Consider the following 20,053-nt stretch of genomic DNA (forward strand, 5'->3'; position numbering starts at 1 on the left):
GGAAGGCCAGCACCCGGCTCCCCCCGGCACCGCTTCCCCCTTTCTCGTGAGTCAAGCAGTAAATATAAATGAAAGGAGCGGAGGCGAAGCCACCCCGGCCCTGCCACCCCCTCAGCCTCAGGGGTTCGTGACAGCTCCAGGCAGATTCACCACCAAAGCAGCTGACTGGGTGCCGGGACAGCCCCGGCCAGGAGCCTCTCCCACCCAGCACGAGGCCGGTGCGGTGCTGGCAAGGCCACGGTTACTCAGCGGTTGGCCGGTGCCGTGCTCAGAGCCAGGGCCAGGGGGGATGAACTCACCCTCACGTGGAGGAATTTCCAACAAGAATTCACTTGCCGTTGACAGGGCGGCAGGAAAAGGGCCTCACTCCACCCAGGTGCCCCGAGTCCCAAACGGGACATCACAGGCAGCCCACTGCCCACCTGGGCTTCTCCAGGTACAAGGGGGAGTTGGGATGAAGTGGGGGATATTCCCCTCCCACTGCCCCCCCACCAGCAAGCCTGCCCCGAGATGGGGGTGCAGGGAAGCGCTGGGCTGCTCAGGAAGCCCCATGGAAGGAGGCAGAGCCCAGTCCTACAAAAGGATTGCTTTATGGAATAAAAAAGGGGGGTGTCTCTGAAAGGCCACAGCCAAGCAGCAAGGGGGTACCTCAGGGAGGCTGAACGCAGAGGGAAGCCGCCCCTGGGCAGGGTCAGGCCGAGCCCACAGTGAGAGCAAGTCCCAGTTATCCCAGTGCAGCACCCAGTCCCTGCAGCTTTCCCAGCAGCGCTCTCCTGCATGGCAGAAGGGAGGTTCCCTGCTCACAGCGCAGCGATGGCCTTGGCAGCGACACGGCGGCCCAGGGGCAGGCTGAGATCCGTGATGGCCAGGACAATTTTGGGGCTGGACATGGTGGAGACTTTCACCAGCTCTGAAACCTGCCCAGAGAGGGAAGAAACGAGTCACAACAGCGCCTGGACCAGCACCCACGACCAGGGAGAAGGATCTTGTGGCCACGGGACTCACCATGGTGAAGGGCATGAACTGGAGGATGCTGCCACGGCTGCCCTGCTCCAGGCAGTCCACACACTCCTCCATGAACCACTGGACAAACTGGGTGTGGGTGCCAGCTGTCTTGGCACCCAGGATGGAAGAGATGAGCAGGAAGAGGTTTGCTGTGGAAACAGGGAAGGTTCAGCACCAGGCTGGCGCAGAGGCTGGGGGTGGCCCAAGCACAGAGGACACTTCCCCATGGGTGCAGAGCTGACACCATCCCAGGACTGAGGGCTCCGTGGGGTCCCCTCATTACCTAGCACCCTGTTGAGTGGGTCCCTCATGCTGATGGTGTGAAGCTGGGAGGCAGAGAGGGAGCTGCTCATGGAGCGATCTGTAGGGGTGGAGAGCACAGGTCAGGCTGCAGCTGCCCCCTCACCCTGCCAACGTGCCCACCCCAAGCTCACCCAGCCTTTGGGCTCTAGGAGGGGCTGTGCCACAAGAGACCTCAGGTTGCAGGGGGGATTTGGGGTCCTTGGCACCCCCTGAACAGCGGGCAGGCGGTGCTGTGTGGCATGGGCATCCCTGGCAGGCAGCATGGGCACTGACACACACACACACACATGCCCTGGGCGTGATGGAGCAGAGCACCACGCCGCTGGGTCTGGGGTGTGAGACTCACCTCTTACACAAGCCAGGCTTACTCCAACTCTGACCAAGTTTAATGACATCTCTGGGGGGGGGTTAGAGTGAGTGTGAACGTGAGTGTGAGCGTGAGCATGAGCGAGCCGCCCCGCTGCTCCCTGCCTGTCCGCAGGGCAGCAGTGACTCGCCCCTGATGCTCCTGGAGGGCACGAGCTGGGGAACAGCAGTGTCACACCAGTGTCACGCACGCTGCGCAGCCCCTGCACGCTGCTGCTGCTGGGCTGGAGCCAGCCAGATGTTCCACAGCTGTACAGCAGCGCTCCCAGCTCACTCTCGGGGTGCGATTTTGGCTACCAGAGCTGGGGCACATCCAACAGGAGCTGGGGCCAGCCCCCAGGAGGTTCATCAGCCTCCCAGCGCTTGCTGGGTGAGGAGCTGGGCTGTCTCCAGTCCAACGGGATGGGAATTTACTGGGAAGACTGGGGGCAGACCCCACAGGACACAGCTACGGCCACGCTGAGCAGGACCCACCTTGTGCTGCCGTGAGGATGCTCCCCATTACAAGATAAAAAAAGCCCTCCCACTCTTTTCTCATGGAATCACATGAGTTACGTGGCCGCAGGAAGCGGCGTTTCCACATCACTGCAGCAAAACAGCCCAAAAAAAGTCCTGAGTGTCACTGGAAAGAGGTGGGACTGCCTCAAAAGTTAAAAAAAGATAGTGAACTAAAGGGAAAACCCCATATTTCAACAGTAACGAAACCAAGAGAACCTAATAAATCAAGAGTATCTTAGGATAAGGGCAGTGGGAGAAACAATGACCAAGAAACTCCCTGACTCACTGCCCAGGAGTCCAGATGGGGCCTGAGGGAGCCATGACAGCACCTCGGTGAGGTGCAGGGCACGGACACCCCCCGGACACCCCCCGGCACGTCCCGCCGGAGCTGTCGCAACCCGCGGCGCGGCTCTGCGGGGACACAGACGTGGCTGTGGGGACTCATCGGCTCCGCTCGCCGGCTCGTTAACAACAATGGAATTTCAGGATTGAGCCACAGACATCAGGAACATCCCCCTCCTGCCACTCGTGCTGCAGCACAGCAGCCCTGCGGCCCCACGTGGAGCAGCCAGGAGTGATGGGGCTCCAGGAAATACACCCCAGGCTCCTGGAGCTTGATGCAGTGAGTTGGGTGGCAGCATCATGGAGGGAAGGTGCAATCTCACCCCCTTTCCTAAATTCTGGTCAGAGGAGCAGTGAGTTTGACCTTTTCTGGGTGTAAAAGCTCCAGGATAACGCAGCAAAACCCACCCCAAAGCCCTAAACCTCCACCTAGGTGGCTTGTGAAGAGAAGAGGCTTTGTGCCCATCCATGTTTCACCCCCAAAATGAGTGGTGGGGCAGCAGGAGCCTCCCCCCCTCAGACACCTTCCCCCACCCACACTTACTGGGGCTGGAGAGGATGTTGGAGTCTTCCTCATTGGAGCTCAGCAGGCGCATGAGCTTGGAGGGCTGCGTGTCATCCAGTGGGAACAGGTTGATGTAATCCTGGGGAAGGGAAAGGGGGTCAGCCCCACCAGCCTCTCTCAGAGGGAAGATCCTGGCTCCCCCCTCCCCAGGACTGATGTCCCACCCTGGGCCCTGCACAGCCCCACAGCCCAGGACCACTCTCTCCGTTCACCCAGAGCCCCTCAGCCATGACTAAACCCACACAACCACCTTGTCACACAGCCCCTCTTCCCAAGGGGATGGGAAGGGAAAGCTCCATGTTTTAGGATCAAAGGAGCTCAGGCAGCGCAAAGCCCAGCCAGGGAACTGCCCTCAGCTACCCACTCCAGCCTCCACCACCTCCCACAGCCAACGGCTCCATCCCAGCACCGCACCGGACACACCTCAATGTCCTCTCGGTGCCTCTTCTTCTGCCTGGCAGATGCCTGACCCTTGTTGTGGGAGGAGTAGGAGCTCAGGGCACACCAGACGGAGAGCCTGCAGGCAGAGAGGGGACACTGGAGGGGCTGCCAGCCCACCCGGGTGATGCTCATGTCAAGGGAAGGCAGCAGAGCCCAGCACATGCCCCAGGACACAGCAGGTTCCCCCCGAAGGAGACGGTGCCCACAGGTCTGGGGGTCTTACTTGGCCAGGGCCTTCCCTGGGGGGTCCATGAGCGTGTGCCACTTGGAGGAGTCGGTGAGCAGGTTGGGCAGGATGTGGCCCAGCAGCGTCAGTGTCAGCTGCTGCATGTCCAGGCAGAAGATGGCATAAAGCAGCTCCACAGCCCGCAGCGTGTGCTCCTTCCGCGTCTCCTTCAGCAGCTCCTGTGAGGCAGGAGGCAGGGCTGAGAGAGCCACAGGCACGGTGGGGCCTGGCCTGCACACCTCCAGCACTGTCAGCCTGGGCACAGCCAGGACTCCTGGGCACAAAGAGCACAGGCTGGACTCAGCCACGGCACTCCTCGTCCTCCTCATACCTTGACCAGGTTGTTGCAGAACCAGTAGACACCCCCCATGTGCAGCAGGGTGTCAAAGATGTGGATGGAGTGACTGTCAACCCAACCCTTCTCCAGCACCTTGGTGAACACGTTCATCAGCACCTCCTTGATGGGCTTCTTGGGGGGCAGCAGGTTCCAGTACGGGATGGTGTCCATGCCCGTGGAGGGGAACTTGATCTGTGTGGCCGTCTGCTGCAGGACATCAGCACACATGTGCTCCAGGATGGAGCTCATGATCACCACACTGTGGCAGAGAGACACAGGGTGAGGCCAGCCCTGGGAAGTGGAGAAAGGGCAGGAGACAACAGGGGGCCTGTGGTGCTGGAGCTCACCGCTCGTTGTAGAACTGCAGCGTGTTCTCGCCGTACAGGGGGGTGGCCAACTGCCGGATCATCTGCAGGGACTTCTCCCGCTCATCCAGGCCCAGCATGCGGACATGGGCCACCAGCCAGGCCACTGCACACACTGCCATGCTGCACACCTTCCCCTTGATGTTGTCGGTGATTTTCTGGGAGAGGAGAGTGGAGGGGGGTGAACACAGGTGTGGGGACACGCAGGGTTCCTCTCCCCATCATCCCCCCTGGGTCTTTGCAGGGTCCAAGCCCTTTCTTGCTCCATGGGGAAAACCTGCCCCTGCCACCCCCCTGCCACCAATGGGGTGGTTTGGGGCTGCATCATGGAACTGGAGCTGCACCAGGTCCCCACCCAAGTCACAAAGGAGCCTGTGAGATCCAGAGCGGCTGCAGGAGCTTTGGGGGCAGGGGGAGAGGGGACCCCTGCCCAGCTCAAGCCACGGCCTCTCCTGAGGGCACAGCACAGTGCCAACACCTCTGCTTTGCCCCACAGCATCCTCCCACCATCCCCACCTGGATGGACTCAAAGGTGAGGACGCTGTTCTCCCAGGCGTTGAGGATCTCCAGGATGGCAGCTGAGATGCTCAGACACACCTCATGCCACTTCATCTGCCTGCCAAGGGAGAGAGGGGGGGCTTCAGGGGCTCACTCAGAGCAGCCAGGGGGCAGGGAAGATTGGGGGGGGTGGGTGCTCCCCTCCCAGCCTGTGCCAGGCATGTGGGCTGGGCCCTTACACCAGCTTCATCTCGGAGGAGTTGTTGAGGAGAGCAACCAGGGACTCCACCTTGGTGGAGTCAGGGCGGAAGCAGGGGTGGTCGGGGTTGAGGATCTTCCCCTCCTCGGGCATGCAGGTCAGCATCCAGGTCTCGAAGAACGGCACCTCCCCCGGCGGGCTCGACTCCGACAGGATCACCTGGAGGGAACCGGGACAGGGTCTGCATCCCGCCGGGATCCGGCTGGGGACCCCCGCCCCGGGGTGGGACCGTCCCCGGGGCTCTGCGTGTGTGTGTCCCAGCCGTGGGGGTCATGGCCGGGGGAACAGCACCGCCGTGTGGCCTGCACGGGCAGGCAGCCACTGGCTGGCTCCCAGTAAGCCACTGGTCAGCCCCCCCCGCCCCAGTAAGCCACTGGTCAGCCCCCCCCCCCCCCAGTAAGCCATTGGTCAGCCCCCCCACCCCCCAGTAAGCCACTGGTCAGCCCCCCCCCCAGTAAGCCACTGGTCAGCCCCCCCCCCCAGTAAGCCACTGGCCAGCCTCCCACAGTAAGCCACTGGCCAGCCTCCCACAGTAAGCCACTGGCCAGCCTCCCACAGTAAGACACTGGTCAGGCCCCCACAGTAAGCCACTGGTCAGCCCCCCACAGTAAGCCACTGGCCAGCCTCCCCCAGTAAGCCACTGGTCAGCCTCCCACAGTAAGCCACTGGTCAGCCGCCCCCAGTAAGCCACTGGTCAGCCCCCCCCAGTAAGCCACTGGTCAGCCCCCCCCAGTAAGCCACTGGTCAGCCCCCCCCAGTAAGCCACTGGTCAGCCCCCCACAGTAAGCCACTGGTCAGCCCCCACCAGTAAGCCACTGGTCAGCCACCCCCAGTAAGCCATTGGTCAGCCCCCCACAGTAAGCCACTGGCCAGCCACTCCCAGTAAGCCACTGGTTCCCAGTCCGTGGGGTGCAGTTTTCCACCTCCAGCAAAGGATGCCCCACGAGACCCCATCCCTCGCAGGGCAGCACCCCAATGGCTTCCCTCAGGGAGAGGCCAGGCCCAGTACCACGGGGCTGCAGCGGTGTCACCGTGTCCTGCCTGGAGAGGGACACTTGTCCCCCACCTGCCAAGCTGTGCTCAGGGTCCCCAGCACTGGGGCCGGCCCATGGCCCCACTGGCAGCCGGCTGGGAGAGCTCCCGAGGGGTGCACGAGCTGGGAACCCCACAGGCTGCTTCCTCCCTTCACCCCCAGCACCCAAGGGACACTATTTTTGTCCAAAAAAAAGAGAGTTCTGCACATCTGCTCAGCAGCAGCTGGTCAGGAAAGGGGCTCAGGGCCGGGCCAGGGGCTGTGAGCTCATCAGACACCCCTGGACATATCCGCTCCGAGCTGCCTGTGGCCAGGACTCCCCAGAGACTGTGGGGCAAGCCCCCTCCCTCCTGCCCTTCCCTCCCCTGGGCCCTTCCCTCCCTCTCTCCCTCCTGCCTCCTCTCCTTTCGGTATCGTTTCATCTCCCAGCACACTCAGATGTCGAAACCTGGAAAGTTTTCACGCAACCAAAGTGCCGTTTCCTGAGTGGGGCTCAAGTTCCTTCCCTCCCTGGGGAGGGCTGATGCTCAGCTCCCCCCACACACGGCCCCCCCCCTCTCCCCACCCCCCCCAGCCAGGGCCAAAACAGAGGGACGATGCTGGGAAAAGTCCAGTGAGATCAGAGTCACCAAGTTCACCACTGATACCAGGGACTGGTGCAGGGAACAGCCCAAAGTCCTCAGGATGGCTGTGGCCACCCTGGCTCCATTGCCTGGCACTCACAGACTGCCCCCCACCCCAGGGACCTGCATCAAGGGGAAAGGCCTGGGGGGCTCTACCCCAGGCTGTGGGGATGGTGGCTGCAGGGACAAGGGGACGGCAGCTGCGGGGACGCCACTAGAGGAGGCTGTCAGGCTGCATCACACAGCCGTGGTGCCAAGCCCAGAGCCCCCAGCCCCTCCCCAGGACACTTACCTCGGAGCCGTAGGTCTGGGCCACATGGCACAGCATGAGGAAAGAGATGTCGAAGAGCAGGGCCCGAACAGGAGCACCTTTGGCTGAGGGGGAAGAAACAAAGCCCTTGGCACAGGGAGGGAGGCAAGGGCCAAGACCCTGCCTCCTCCCAGCTCCTTTCTAACCCCTGAGCGCTTGGGAGCCAACAAGGGCTCCAGGGGATGAGCTGAGCATCTCCCCTAACCCCATTCACCTCTGCTCGAGACCCCCCCACCCCAGCAGCTCTGGTGTCCCGTTGGGCAGCCCCAGTCCATCCCCAGGCTCCCCCCATGCCATGGAAGGTCAGAACACTCAGCAAGTTTCATCACACGCAGAGTCAGAGTCCTTATCTGGGGCTGGGTGCTGACACATCACCCCTTCCAGGGAGGGAACCGGAGCCGGGGCAGGGCTGGCCCGAGGGGCCCTGGGCTGGGAGAAGGAACAATCCCCCCACAAGCAGGGAGCACCCCAAATTCGAGGTGTGCACCCACATGCCACACATGAGAGCAGCAGGTCCCTGGGAGCTCAGATCCCCACTGGCACCCAGCCACCTGCCCCCCGTGCCTGGCTCCCTGCTGGGCCTGGAAGGATTTGGCTCGCTCTGGCGCCGCAGCCAGACCCAGACTAATCCATCCAGGCCCCACAGCATCCCTGCACGTGGCAGCAGGGGGAGCACAGCTCAAAACCACCCCCCTCATCACACACACGCACTTACAGCCTTCTCCAGTGATGTGCTTGGTGAATTCGTTCAGCCTGGAGGGGCAGAGAGCGGCAGCAGAGCATTATCACCACGTGAAATACACCTCTTCCCACCCCAAAAACAGGCAGGGGGCTACCCCTGCCTGCAGACCCCTTCCCTGCACCCCATCCCAGCACCCAGCTCCACAGGCACCCTCTGGCAGGGCAGGGACCAACCGCCTCCTCCCTCTGCCTCTGCTCCCCTGCAGCAGAACAGGTCTGGCAACGCTGCTCTTCCCCACACCCACTGCAGCCCAGCATCCCAGCGCGTCCTCTCACTGGAGCCGGCTTTGCCAGGCTGGGGGGGGTGTCTGAGCAGCATGAACCCCCCCCAGACAGAGGGAACACAGCAAAGCCTCACGCCTGGTTGGGCTGGTGTGGCTGGAGCCCCTTCAGGCCTCCCTGCTCTCCCTGTGTCATGCAGCCCCATGTGTGCTGGTGCCTGTTCTCTAACCAGGACATGGGTGTCTGGGGACTGGAGCACACACACACACACACACACACACACACACACACACGCAGGCTCCCTGGGTGTGAGGCTGTGCCACTGCTTTCAGATCCCTTCACACCCTTCAAATCAACCTGACTTGGGTTCTCTGCCTCATTCACACAGAGGGAAAGGAGAGGACAGCGTGCTCTGGACCCAGTGCTGCACAGACACTGGGCCACAGGCACATCCAGCCCTGTCTGGTGGAGAGTTTGGGGGGCTGCTCGCTCACCCCAGCCCCACCAGTCACCAGGAATGGTGTCGTGCAGGTGGACACTCACTTGATGAACTTCCGAGCAAAGGATTTCAGCTTGCCCGTGGCTGCTGCCGCTGCCAGCAGCAAGTCCAGGCTCTTCCCAGACAGCATGTGGCCCAAGACCCCCAGCAAACCCTCAGGGGACTTGGAGTGATCTGCATCCATGGTCTGCACACACCAGACAAAAGAAACAGAGGAAGGAAAAGTCACAGGGAATGTGAGCTCCAGAGCAGCAGCAGAACTCTGACCGTGGGGCAGAGCCGATCCCAGCGCTGAGAGACCTCAGGGACTGCAGGGCACGGTGCTGGGGAGAGCCACAGCACACCAGGGCAGCACTCCAGCCACAAAACATCCTCTGGCACCCAGCAGAGAGGCAGCAGAGTGATGCAGGGACAGGGACAGTCCCTGGGGACCGAGAGAGATGCAGGAGGGTGGGCAGAGCTGGCAGGGCTCAGGCTGCTGGCACTGACAACATGCTGCCTGATGGCTCCACCAGTTTCCTGGGAGGGAGGAGAGGAACTCCTGGGCTCCACAACAGAGTGGGAAGGCTATGAGAGATTTCTGTTCCCCCACCCTGGTGCAGGGGGAGATCAGGCAACTCCTGACCACCCCAGCTGGCTGGTGAGACCAATGCTGCCCACCACAGGCTCTGGGGCTGAGACCAGCTGGCTGGGCAGGAGTGTGGGAAGAGGAAGACTCACCTTCAGGATGTTGGTGACCGTGGGCTCAGCCCTCAGGATGAGCCCTGGGTTGGGCTGGATGTTGGCATTCTCTGCTGATTTCAGGCACGGAGCGTGTTCTCTGTCTGCAGTCCTGGGGCATCAGCAGAGAGCAGCCAGTGAGCAGGAATTCATCACCCTGCCTCACCCTTCCCCACATTCAGCCACCTCCCACCCACCCCACACCATCACCACCACCCCCCCTCTCCCCGAGGGAAGGCCACCACCTCAGGCCACCACCAGCTGCCACCCTGAGAGGACAGACAGGCTGTACTCAACCCACCACTGAAAGCAAAGCTCTCATCCCTCCAGGCCACAGTGTCCCAGCTGCAGGACAGCCAGCGGCATCACAGCTGGTCCTTCACACCCCCCCAGCAAAGGGCAGCGAGGCGAGGTGCTCCAACCCCCCCAGACACCCAGGCTGTGGGGAGACCGTACCGTTTGTCAATCAGGTTGTTCATGTTGGCCTCTGAAAGCAGCCCCTGCTTGCTGCACTCCTGCAGCAGCAGACTGGTGCAGTCACAGCTGGAAGAGAGCAGAGAGCTGGCTCAACGGACAGGACGGCGTTCCTGCCGCTCCAGGCAGCGCTGCAGGGTAAGGGGGCTCCTGGGCTGCCCTCCTGGCCCTGCTCCCACACCTCTGAGGAAGCTGCAGGGCCAAAAGCAGCTCCAGATATCACACAGCATCACCAAGACGTGGATCAGCTGCCAGACCCTCGTTGCTTTGCTGGTTTGGCAGCAGGAATTGGATCAAAACTCTGCGGGAGCTGCCCCAGCACCCTGCAGGGCTGCTCCTCGCAGGGAGCACGGGGTGGTTGTGGCACGGGCTGGGATCCAAGTGCCATGGAATTCAGTGCTGCAGGCCAGCCCCAGACAGGGGGAGCACTCACTTGCATCGCTGATCTGCTTTGTCGAGCAGGGGGGTGAGCTTCAGCAGGAACTCGAAGGCGCAGTTCACGTCCTCGGTGAAGTTCTGCAGCACACAGGAGCCAAGCACTCAGCTCAGAGCCCACCTTCCCCCCACCACCACGCTGCCCTGTCCCTCAGAGGAAGGTTGCAGGGACACAGAGCATTTCCTACTCCACACACACACACATCTGGCCAGGCACCAGCACCATCAGAACAAACATGGCTCACAGGCACACACGACGTGGCTGACAGCTCCAAGTGACAGCCCTCGACTCACCTTCTCCCCTTGAGGATACTTCTTGAGTTTAACCAGGACCTGGGGGATCTGAAAGACACCAGACACGGATGTGAGGGACCCAGGCAGGTCCCGTTCTGGGCTCAGGACCCCCCAGCAGCAAGGACCCACGTCAAAGCCGCCTGCAACCCAGGGAAAGGAACGTTCCTGGAGCAGCCTGTGCACCCAGGGGACTTTGTGGCTTTGCTGCCCCTCTGCAGGGTCCTTGAGTTGTCACAGGGAGCTGCAGGGCACGGCCACCACTCAGCAGCCAGGCTGGGGACTGAGGCTGTGGAGGAGCCAGAGCGTGTGTCAGGGCTGAGATGACACAGCCACCTTTGGTCTGGCACACAGGAAGGAGATGAAGCTGGCTGCCCCACGGAGCCACAGGCCCCACAGCTGCTGTGGCATCCTTCTGAGGCCAGGATTTTCCCCCACAACATCCCAGGAAAGCACAACAAAGCGGGGCTGGGCTGGAAAGAGGCCCTGAATGGCAAAGCCGATGCTCAGTGGGTCACAGGAAGGCTGCTGTGGGCTCAGCTGGGGCGTTGGGGGGTCCCTGAGCCACACGCTGTGGGAGAGGAGAACCAATCCTCTGCCAGGACTCAGTGCTCAGTGAGCCCATGGCTGGGAGCACTGTGCTAGCAGGGGGCTGGGTACCTTCAGGAAGGTGAAGGCTGTCCACTTCAGCTCCTCTGTACCCTCTGGGGACTCGATGAGCCCCACAAAACAGGCCTTCCAGATCTCCAGCACGAAGAGTGGGGAAGGGATGCGCTGCAGGGTACACAAACAATAAACCCCCCAGTGCTGGCAAGGCAGCAAAGAATCTCCCCCAACCACTGGCAACCCCTGAACCCCCTGTGAAGGTGCTGACGGGCTCACGCTGCTCCCTGCAGCTGCACCCACCCCCTGGGATGAGCACCAGCACAGGGAGGTCGTGGCACAGAGCTGCAGCAAGACCCTGGTCCCACAGCCCCCAGCCACCCAGAGCAGGAGAACAAGGAATCACTTCTGTACCTGCATCCTCTTCACCATCATCAGCTGCTCCACCAGTGGCTGGGTCTCTCCAGTGAGGTTCATGGTCCCCTCCAGCAGCACCACAGCATGCACGGTGGGGAAGCCGGTCTTGTTCAGCTGCTCAGAGTGGACTGAGAGCATGGTGGGGATGCTGGATGGGAGATGACAGCACAGGGTCACTGGATTCAGGATCCAGGGATGGATCCTTGCTCCTCCTGTACCACCCTCCCTGCCCAGCCAAGCCATGAGGTTGCTGTCCTGATCTTCCCTGGGGCAGGAGAGCTTCTAGCTCTGTGCCCTGCAGAGGAGATGTTGGGCACAGCAAAGTCCCCAAATCACATTCCAGGGTCCTGGGAGCCACTCTGGGGGAATCCAGAGCCAGGATAGTAGCTCTGGTGTGGCCAGAGCAGCAGAAGGATGGCGAGAGGCCCCAGGGCCACCAGAGGAACAAGCCCTGAGTAAGGTTCCTCTGCAGCATGTCACCACCAGCCCCATCCCACTGCTGGTGCAGAGGTCCATGCTGGGAAGGGACAGGAAGGCAGGGAGCCAGCAGGGAGGGAGGCAGGAGGCTCTAAGTACCCTATCCCATTTCACCCTCTGGGCCTGCAGAGAGCAGTACTGAGGTACCTCTTGATGAGGGAGATGCAGTCGTCAGCCTGGCTTCTCAGCGGGGAGTTGCTGAGGTTGTTCAGATTCTCCCCCAGCTTGACCAGGGACTGCTCCACAGCACTCCAGGAAGCTGGGGAGGGAGTGAGGACAGACCTTCAGCATGGGAGGGACACAGGGACAGACAGTGACATGTTGAGGCTGCACAGGGTGGTTCCAAGGTCTACAGCAGCACAGAGGGCCTGCCAAAGCTGGGGCTCCCAGCCAGGCCCTGTGGTGAGCAGAGTCAGCACACCTCTACGAGCCCAAGCTGAGGGTCTGCATGTCAGCCAGAAGCCCCTGCTCTGGGCAGAGCCTGGCAGAGCCCCCTGGCCAGCCACAGGCACCAACCTGGCTGTGCCAGGCAGAGCGCAGGACCCGCTGCGCACCCAGGAGCAGCTCACGCAGCCTCCCCATTAATTCTGCTCCTCTTCCAAAGGCAGCGCAGAGGGGAGGGGGCAGAGGGTGGCACAGAGCCAGGGAGGAGCTGGTTACAGCAACAGGGCTGGAAGATGGATGGGCTTGGAGCCACAGGGACAATGCGGCAGGAGCTGGGCAGGGGGAAGGGAGAGGTGGCAGTGACCCCTCCCCAGTGACCACGGGCACCACGTGCCACGGGGCAGGACAGGGGCAGCAACATACACGTCTCCTCCAGCTTGGCAATGTGGATCAGGGCGCGGTTCTTGGTGCTGCTGAGCATCTTCTCCAGCCTCTCCAGACACATCTTGAGCTGGCTCTCGGCTGCTGCCTGCTCCAGCGTCTCCTTCACCTTCTCGGCGTAGAAGGCGGCGCAGCGCAGGAGCCAGTTGAGGGCGCTCATCAGCGCCCGGCACAGCCCGATGCACTCCTCTGCCTTGCCGTGGCAGCTGCAGAGGGGAAGAGAAAGGGAACTGTGCTCAGCGTGGGCTGCCAGGGAAACCCAGGCACAGAAACATCAGGCTGGAGAAGCCAAACCCACATCCCACACTCCCTGCCACAGATCCCAACCTGCTCAGCCCACCAGCACCCCATCCCCGCTGTGCCAGGAGAAATCCAACCTCCCCAGTACAGCCTCCCCAGTACAGCCTCCCCTCTGGCCACGCTACCACAGGGAAACTTTCCAAGCCTCTAATGAAATGATCTTGCTAAGAGAGGCTCAGCGCTGATCAATGCTGCCAGAGGTGAGCGCTTTCCCCTCCTGATGCACAAATCATCGGGGCCAGAAGTTTGGATCAAATTAAGCAGGGGATCAGATTAGGCAGGGACAGGGCCAGGATTAAGTGGCCGTTCTTGGCCAGCAAGAGCTCCCTATCAACATCCCCAACTGATGCATATTCATCCCTGCTGCTCCATTTCATGTAACTGAAGAGCTGCTACCTCCAGCTTCTCTCCTCCTGCTGCCCCCCCCCTGCCACAAGCTCCCAGCTCCAGCCTCCCCGAAGAGGCTGTCAGGGGTTAACAGGAAGATTTCTGAGCTTTCTAAAAAAGTTTTTGTGGCCTGAATTGTCTGGACTCCCCTGGGTCTCACAACACCAACGGAAGAGCACGAAGCAAAACAAGGCAGCTGCCTAGAACGCCTGGGGCAGCACAGGCAGGACTGCGAGCGCTGGCAGACAAGGGACACAGAGCCTGGGCCCTGGGAAGCTGCAGAGGCCACACAAGAGAAACAAAACACACTTGAGGGGACAGACACACAGGCCACAGGACTTACGTCCACCCCTATCTACCTGAGCCAGGAAGGAATAGCACAGGAGAGATGTTTATCCCGGGTTTCTTGCAGCTTCCCACAAAGCTGGTGGGATTTTGGACTCCCTCTGCTCTCCCCATTCATGTGGCAGCCCAGCCTGGGGCAGCTGGAGGGGGGCAGCAACTCTGTAGTGGATGCAGAGCTGGAGGGGGAACCTGCCTGTCTCTGCCAGGATGAGTATCCCAAGTGTCCCGGGCTCATCCAGGCCCCAGCAGCTCCTGGCACTGCCCAGGGTACAGCCTGGGGCGGAGGCTGGAAGGGCCACACCGTACCTGAGGCGGTCACAGAACATGTCCATGATCTCCAAGAGCGACTGGACACACAGGTCCCGGGAGAAATCATCAAACTAGAGCAGGAGAACAAGGAAGGGTTTCAGATGGGGGCTCCTGGGCTCCAGCAGCTCCTAAACCCAAGCTTAAACTCAGCCCCATCCCCCACAGGCTGGGCCGGGCGCAGGATGCTCTCCCTGGCAGCTGCCCAGCAGCCACTTGAATGAGAAGTAGGTCAGGGCTGTCTGGCTGCCGGGTCGTGCCCTCCTGGGGTCACTGGAGGCAAACCCATCCCCGGCAGCAGCGGGGCCAGGGCTGGGTTTTCTCAGCAGCATCACAAGACGGCAGCGAGGGCCTGAGCCCCGCGCTCTGCCGGCTGCCGTGACGCGGCGGTGGCTCGGCGCCAGCCCCCGTGCCCACCCCCTTGCTCGGTGGGGCTGGCAGCATCCGCCAACAGCCCGGCTGGAGGGTGGTGGGCAGCAGAAGGGCGGTGGGCAGCAGAAGGGTGGCTCCCCGCCTCTTCGCGGAGCAGATGGGGCCACCCCGCCGGGCCGGAGCTAGCCCGCAGGTCTGCTCTGGGCCCACGCTGCTCTGAAGGAGGAAGCCTCGGCCTGTCAAGGTCAGGGCTCTGCCTGCCTTGTCAGAACGGGCAGCGACACAGCCAGGGGAATGGTGAAGAGCCTGTGCTGTTGGGAGTGGACCCAGCACCGTGCTGCACCAGCCAGCAACACGCTGACTCTACCCACACCCCCTACCCAGATCGGTGTTAAGCCCAACAGGAGGGGTCCCCCAACCTCGGTGGGGCTTTGCGGCACGTTTACAGCCCAGCTCCAAAGTCAGCCTGTGCCACCCCAGCACCACACAGCTACCAGTGCCCCCTCCTCCTCTCCTAGTAACCACAAAGGCAGGGTGGGGGGGAATACATTTTTCTCCCTTCCATTATTCAGAGCAGAGGTGGGGGGGGGCCCTGACACAGCCTCCAAGGGGCCATCGCTCCCCAAACACCAAGCAGAGGCAGCCACAGAGGGCTCATCCCCACCAAAGCAGCACAGGGATGCTGAGCACCCATGGGAAGCCGGCTGGCCAAGCAGGGTGCTGACTGTGGACACACAGCTCGGGTGCTGGCAGCACTCCCTACCGAGCAGCACTGCTTCTCCATCACCAGCTCCGGCTCCCCAGGATGCTGCCAGCGCCGCCGGCCACAGAAGGATGTGGTTTCCAGCAGCCGGGGCGTGGTTTACACGCATGGTGCTGCGGGGCAGGAGCCTGCCAGGCCCCACACGACAGGAGGGATGAGGCTTTCACACCCGCAGCCACCCCCCAAAAACCGGAGAGGGACCCGCCAGGCGTGGCAGCAGCCTGTCCCCAGCAGGACACAGAAGGACTTGGGCACTAATCTGCTCTGTCTGACCGCTTGCTGACTCAGCAGAGGATGTCGCTTTCCACTTGACCTATATTTGGTGAGAGCCGTGGGGAGGGACACGGATACAGGGGGGAGTAAAGAGAAACCCCTCAGCCAGCGCCTGCCAGAGCCCTACCTTGCTGATGGCCGTCAGGACCGTGGAATGAGACACCATCTAGGAGGGGAAAACAGAACCAAAACAAAGGCAGCGTGTCAGTGGGTGCCGTTTGCCAGCGCGGCGCTCGCTGCTGCCGAGGCGCGGCGAGGTCAGGGCACGGCCCCGCTGTCCCCGCAGACGGGGCCGGGGCGCTGACCCGGCACAGATCCCAACAGACATTTTTAGGTGAGCGCTGGTTGCTCCGCGCTCACAAACCTCAGAGGATGTCAAACACCGCGCTCTGACGGCGCAGAGCTCACGGTGAGGCGCTCGGGGGGATTCCCACCCCATTGAGCTGGTCACAGAAACACCCCGGGCTTTGGGCACGCACTGGGCCCTCCTTCCCCCATCCAGGAGAGGTACAGATGGGAGATGTGGGGTTCCTCCACACCCCAGGTTCTTTGCCCACTTGCTAATTGGGGCTGCGAGGCGACACCCAGCAGCGCCTGAGGTGTGAGGCCAGGCAGGCAGCGTCCTTACCTGGGAGCTGATAGCGTATTTCAGGTAGGACAAGATGAGTGGGTTCGGTGAGGGCCCGATCATGGCCTGCTCCAGGAGAGCCTCTGCAAGCAAAGCAGAGGGGCCAGGAGGGCCTGGGTCAGTGCATACATGGTGCAGGGACACACAGATACACACTCACAGGCTCTGCCCTCGTCCCAGGGGAAAGGTGGCACAGACAGGTTGTGCTAACCACAGCAACTCTGCTTCACTCTTCCCCAACACCAACCAAATCCCACAACAACCGACTCCTCAACGGCAAAAGCCGGTAAATAACGCAGGCAGCACGAGCAGCCTCCTGCTAACTCAGCTCTCCCCAGGCACCCTGGCCCCAAAACAGTGCCTGCTGCTTTCCAAACACGTTCCCCTCCCTCCCACATCCTGCCCAGGAGGTTCTCGCATCCTTCACCGAGTGCCTTTTGCTCCAGCACCTGGGGCCGAGCTCCAGGCAGACAGCCCCTCTCAGCTGGGCCCAGCCCTGAGCGTCTGGCCCTCCCTGTCGCCGGCTGCCTGCCAGCACCGACCCGTGGCTGCTGGAGGGGCTTCTGCCCGTCCTATCTGCTCAGCCAAGCCTTTAATTGACCATTTGAACTATGGCAGAGCGTAGGAACCACCCCCTGAAAGTGAGCCCCGGGCTGCAACACGGGCTGTAAAGTAGGTCAGAGCATCCAGATGCAAGAGGGGGCAGCGGCCGTTTGGGAAGTCGTCGCCCCAAAAAGATGAGGAGGAGCAGCAGCCGTCGTTCGGATCCTGTCGGCGGGAGCAGGAGACTCCCTGGGCCTCGCTCGAAGGCCGAGGGCCTTGGCCAACAGCATCTCAGCTTGAGGACAGAAGGCTAATGGCAGCTTTCCCCTCCCCATCTAATCAGGGAGTGTCAACACGAGCCAGCCACATGCTGCTCCCCGCTGCAGACGTGTCAGCACAGATTTGCGGGGCACCGCCGTGATCCCGGCAGCTCGTGCCAGCTCTGCCTCCTTTGTAGCTTCAATCTGAAAGGCACGAGCTTGGGAAAGGACAACTCCAGGGCTGCAGCGGGTAGCAGAGCTGCCAGGACCTCAGGAACAGCCACCCTGCGTGCCCACGCCGCTCATGCTGCCCCAGGATGTCAGCATCCCCCCCCTTCTGCAGCAGGGAAAAAGGGTCCCAGCTCCCTCCCCGCCTTGCAGAGGAGCTGCCCTCCAGCAAAGCCTGGGCTAACGAGCCTTTGCCAGGCAAAGGGGCTAAGAACTGGGCAGGAGAAATCTGTTTCTAGGGAAATTGTAGGGACTGATTACATCTGGCCCTGTTTTTGGGGGTACAGACAGGCCCACACCAAGCTCCCCACAGGCCTCGCTGCGTCTGTGAGTGGAGCAGGAGCTGGGCTGAGAACAGACCCCAAGGAGCACCAGGGACCACCTGGCCAGCAGCAGGGCTGGCCCTCAAGCCAACCACCCCCTGTGTCCTCCCAATGCTGAACTCACAGCCCTCGCTCCCCATCACACCAGCGCCCCAACAAGCAAACCTGGCTGCCCCCCACCACAGCTCCAGCTCAGCTCCTCCAGCCCCACATCACCCCAGGGCCGGACACATCCGTGTGCTGACCCCACCACGGGCCACAGCAGGATAAACCCAGCCCAAGGAGCTCAGCCCTGAGGACCTGGTTTGACAAAACCCCCCATCACAGGCCAGCTACAGCCAGAAAAAAAGCAGAAGGAAGATGAAGGGAGTTAAAAGAGACACATTAGAGACTGGGGTGCCCCTCAGTGGGGTGCACAGCGTGCTGGGGCTCTTTCTCTTTAAATCCCCCAGCACAGCCACCCTCACACAGCTCTGTTTATTTACCCAGTGCTTGCTGCACAGGAAAAAAAAAAAACCAACCCACCAAACCTAGCAACAAGTTTCTATAATTGGCATAAAAGCCTGGCAAATCTTTAAACCACGGAGCTCAGCAGGCACCAGCGCCTGGCAGGATTTGTGTCGAACGCCCTTGAATAGGGACGGGAAAAGAAAACCCTAATAAAGCAGGGGTGGGAGGAGGGCTTTGGAGCAGCACCTGGCTCCCTTGCAGTGCTTTTCCCTCCCCTGGCTAGACGTGTTGATGAGGCTGAAGGGTCATTATATGCTTTCAGAGGGGGAAACTGAGGCAGCTAGTGGGAACCTGCATGCGGCTGGGTGGTGAGCGGTGTTGGGGCAGAGCTGTGTCAGCAGCACTGGTGCGTGTGGCACTGCAGTTAGCAGTGACCCCAGCCTTGCCTGGGTGACCTTTAGGCCAGCTTAAACGCAGGTCCAGATGTGGGCCAAGCAATGGGACCACCCTGCACAGCACCAGAGCAGACCCCCAAAGCAGAAAGCCCCATCTCTGCACCCCCTACTCTGGCCCAAACAGCCTCCACCTCCCACAGCTCCCCCCCTGCCCCAAACTCCTCAGACCTGCCAGGTTGAGGATGTCCCAGGTGGCTCCACGGGGGAAAAACCGCTTCATGTTTATGGCCCACTGGTAGTCGCTCCATCTCTCCTTCCAGGCCTGCAGGATGGCCTGCTTCAGGTTCACCACCTTCATGGCCACGCTCTGCAAAGGGAGAGGGGCAAGTCAGGGCTGACAGGCTTTGGGGGGGTTCGGGGGGGAGAGAAGGGGAGTAGGGGGGATATAAGAGGGGGATAACAGGGGGAAGGGGAGGGAAGAGAGGGAAAGGAGGGGGTAAAGGAGGAAGAAGGAAAGGGGAGCAAAAAGGAGGGAAGGGAAGGGAAGGGAAGGGAAGGGAAGGGAAGGGAAGGGAAGGGAAGGGAAGGGAAGGGAAGGGAAGGGAAGGGAAGGGAAGGGAAGGAGAAGCGAGGCAGAAGGGGGGGAGCAAAGGGCTCCTGACCCCCCCCACCCGGCCCAGCGGGCGCCCAGAGCCAGGCCCCGTCTGGCCCCCGAAAACTCCCTAGACCGAGGAGCGGGGGAACACCCCAGGACAAGCCCCGCACTGGAGGCTGACCCCAAACCACTAACACCCCCTCCCCACCAGTGCCGCCCGTCCCCCACCTCCGCCCCGCACCGGCCGGTAACCGCTTCCCTCAGCGCCTGGGCACCGCCATGACGGCACCTGCCAGCAAAGCGCTCGCTGATTGGCCATGGGAGGGAAGGCGGCGCGCGGGGGCTCCTGGGAGATGTGGTTCGGCGAGGGGAAGTGGCGGGGGGGGGGAGAGAAAGAACCGCGCGTAGGACGCGTGCAAAGGCGGGGGGGGGGTGTGTGTTTGCACACGCGTGTCGGGGTGTGCCCGTGAGGAGATGGACGACGGGGGAGGGTGTGTGTGTGTGCAGAGCCAGACACCCACGGGGGGGGGTGCAGAGCCACGCACACAGGTGTGCCCAGGTGTGCCCACACTCACACACTCGCCCCCTCCCCTGGAGCTGGGGTGTCGTGTGTGTGTGTGTGTGTGTGTGTGTGTCCCACCCCGTGCGGTCCCAGCAGCTAAAAATAACGCCCATGGCGGCCTCGAGCCATCGCCACGGCAACGGGAGGATGGGGGGGGGGAGGGGGGTGTGAGCTGCAGGGCCCTGGGTGGGGGGCGGCCCCCAGCACCCCCCCCCCACCCACGGGCAGGGTGCCCCGTGGGTCTCAAGAGCGGGATGAAGCCCCCCGGGAGTGCCCGGTGGTTCCTTTGTGGGGTGGGGGCCGCCGGTCCCCGCCCCCCCCCCCCGGCCTTCCCGGGCTCTGTTCGGGGGAGAGGTTGGGGGGGGGGGGGGGGGGCTCGGCGGCCCCTTAATTCCCTGGTTAATCATTCATGGGGCCGGGGCGCTGCAAATCCCCCCGCGCCGGGGCC

General features: G+C 62.2%; 1 protein-coding gene across 1 annotated transcript; it reads right to left on the minus strand.

Annotated features, from left to right (window-relative positions):
* Window positions 1-574: 574 nt before the first annotated feature.
* MED24 (mediator complex subunit 24) lies at window positions 575-18,806 on the minus strand (the record flags this gene model as incomplete). The annotated part of the gene is made up of 25 exons (XM_084275535.1): window positions 575-917; window positions 1,006-1,154; window positions 1,289-1,366; window positions 3,059-3,158; window positions 3,503-3,596; window positions 3,744-3,925; window positions 4,078-4,342; window positions 4,431-4,606; window positions 4,965-5,064; window positions 5,186-5,364; window positions 7,154-7,236; window positions 7,887-7,924; window positions 8,678-8,820; window positions 9,354-9,465; window positions 9,810-9,896; window positions 10,261-10,343; window positions 10,557-10,604; window positions 11,214-11,327; window positions 11,571-11,721; window positions 12,198-12,309; window positions 12,858-13,081; window positions 14,214-14,287; window positions 15,749-15,787; window positions 16,250-16,332; window positions 18,677-18,806. The coding sequence occupies 25 exons, from the start codon at window positions 18,804-18,806 to the stop codon at window positions 801-803; spliced, it is 2,961 nt and encodes a 986-aa protein (XP_084131661.1). The 3' UTR covers window positions 575-800.
* Between the last annotated feature and the right edge of the window lie 1,247 nt (window positions 18,807-20,053).

The sequence above is a fragment of the Gallinula chloropus genome, assembly GCF_964237585.1.
Source record: "Gallinula chloropus genome assembly, chromosome: 26".
NCBI lineage: Eukaryota > Metazoa > Chordata > Aves > Gruiformes > Rallidae > Gallinula > Gallinula chloropus.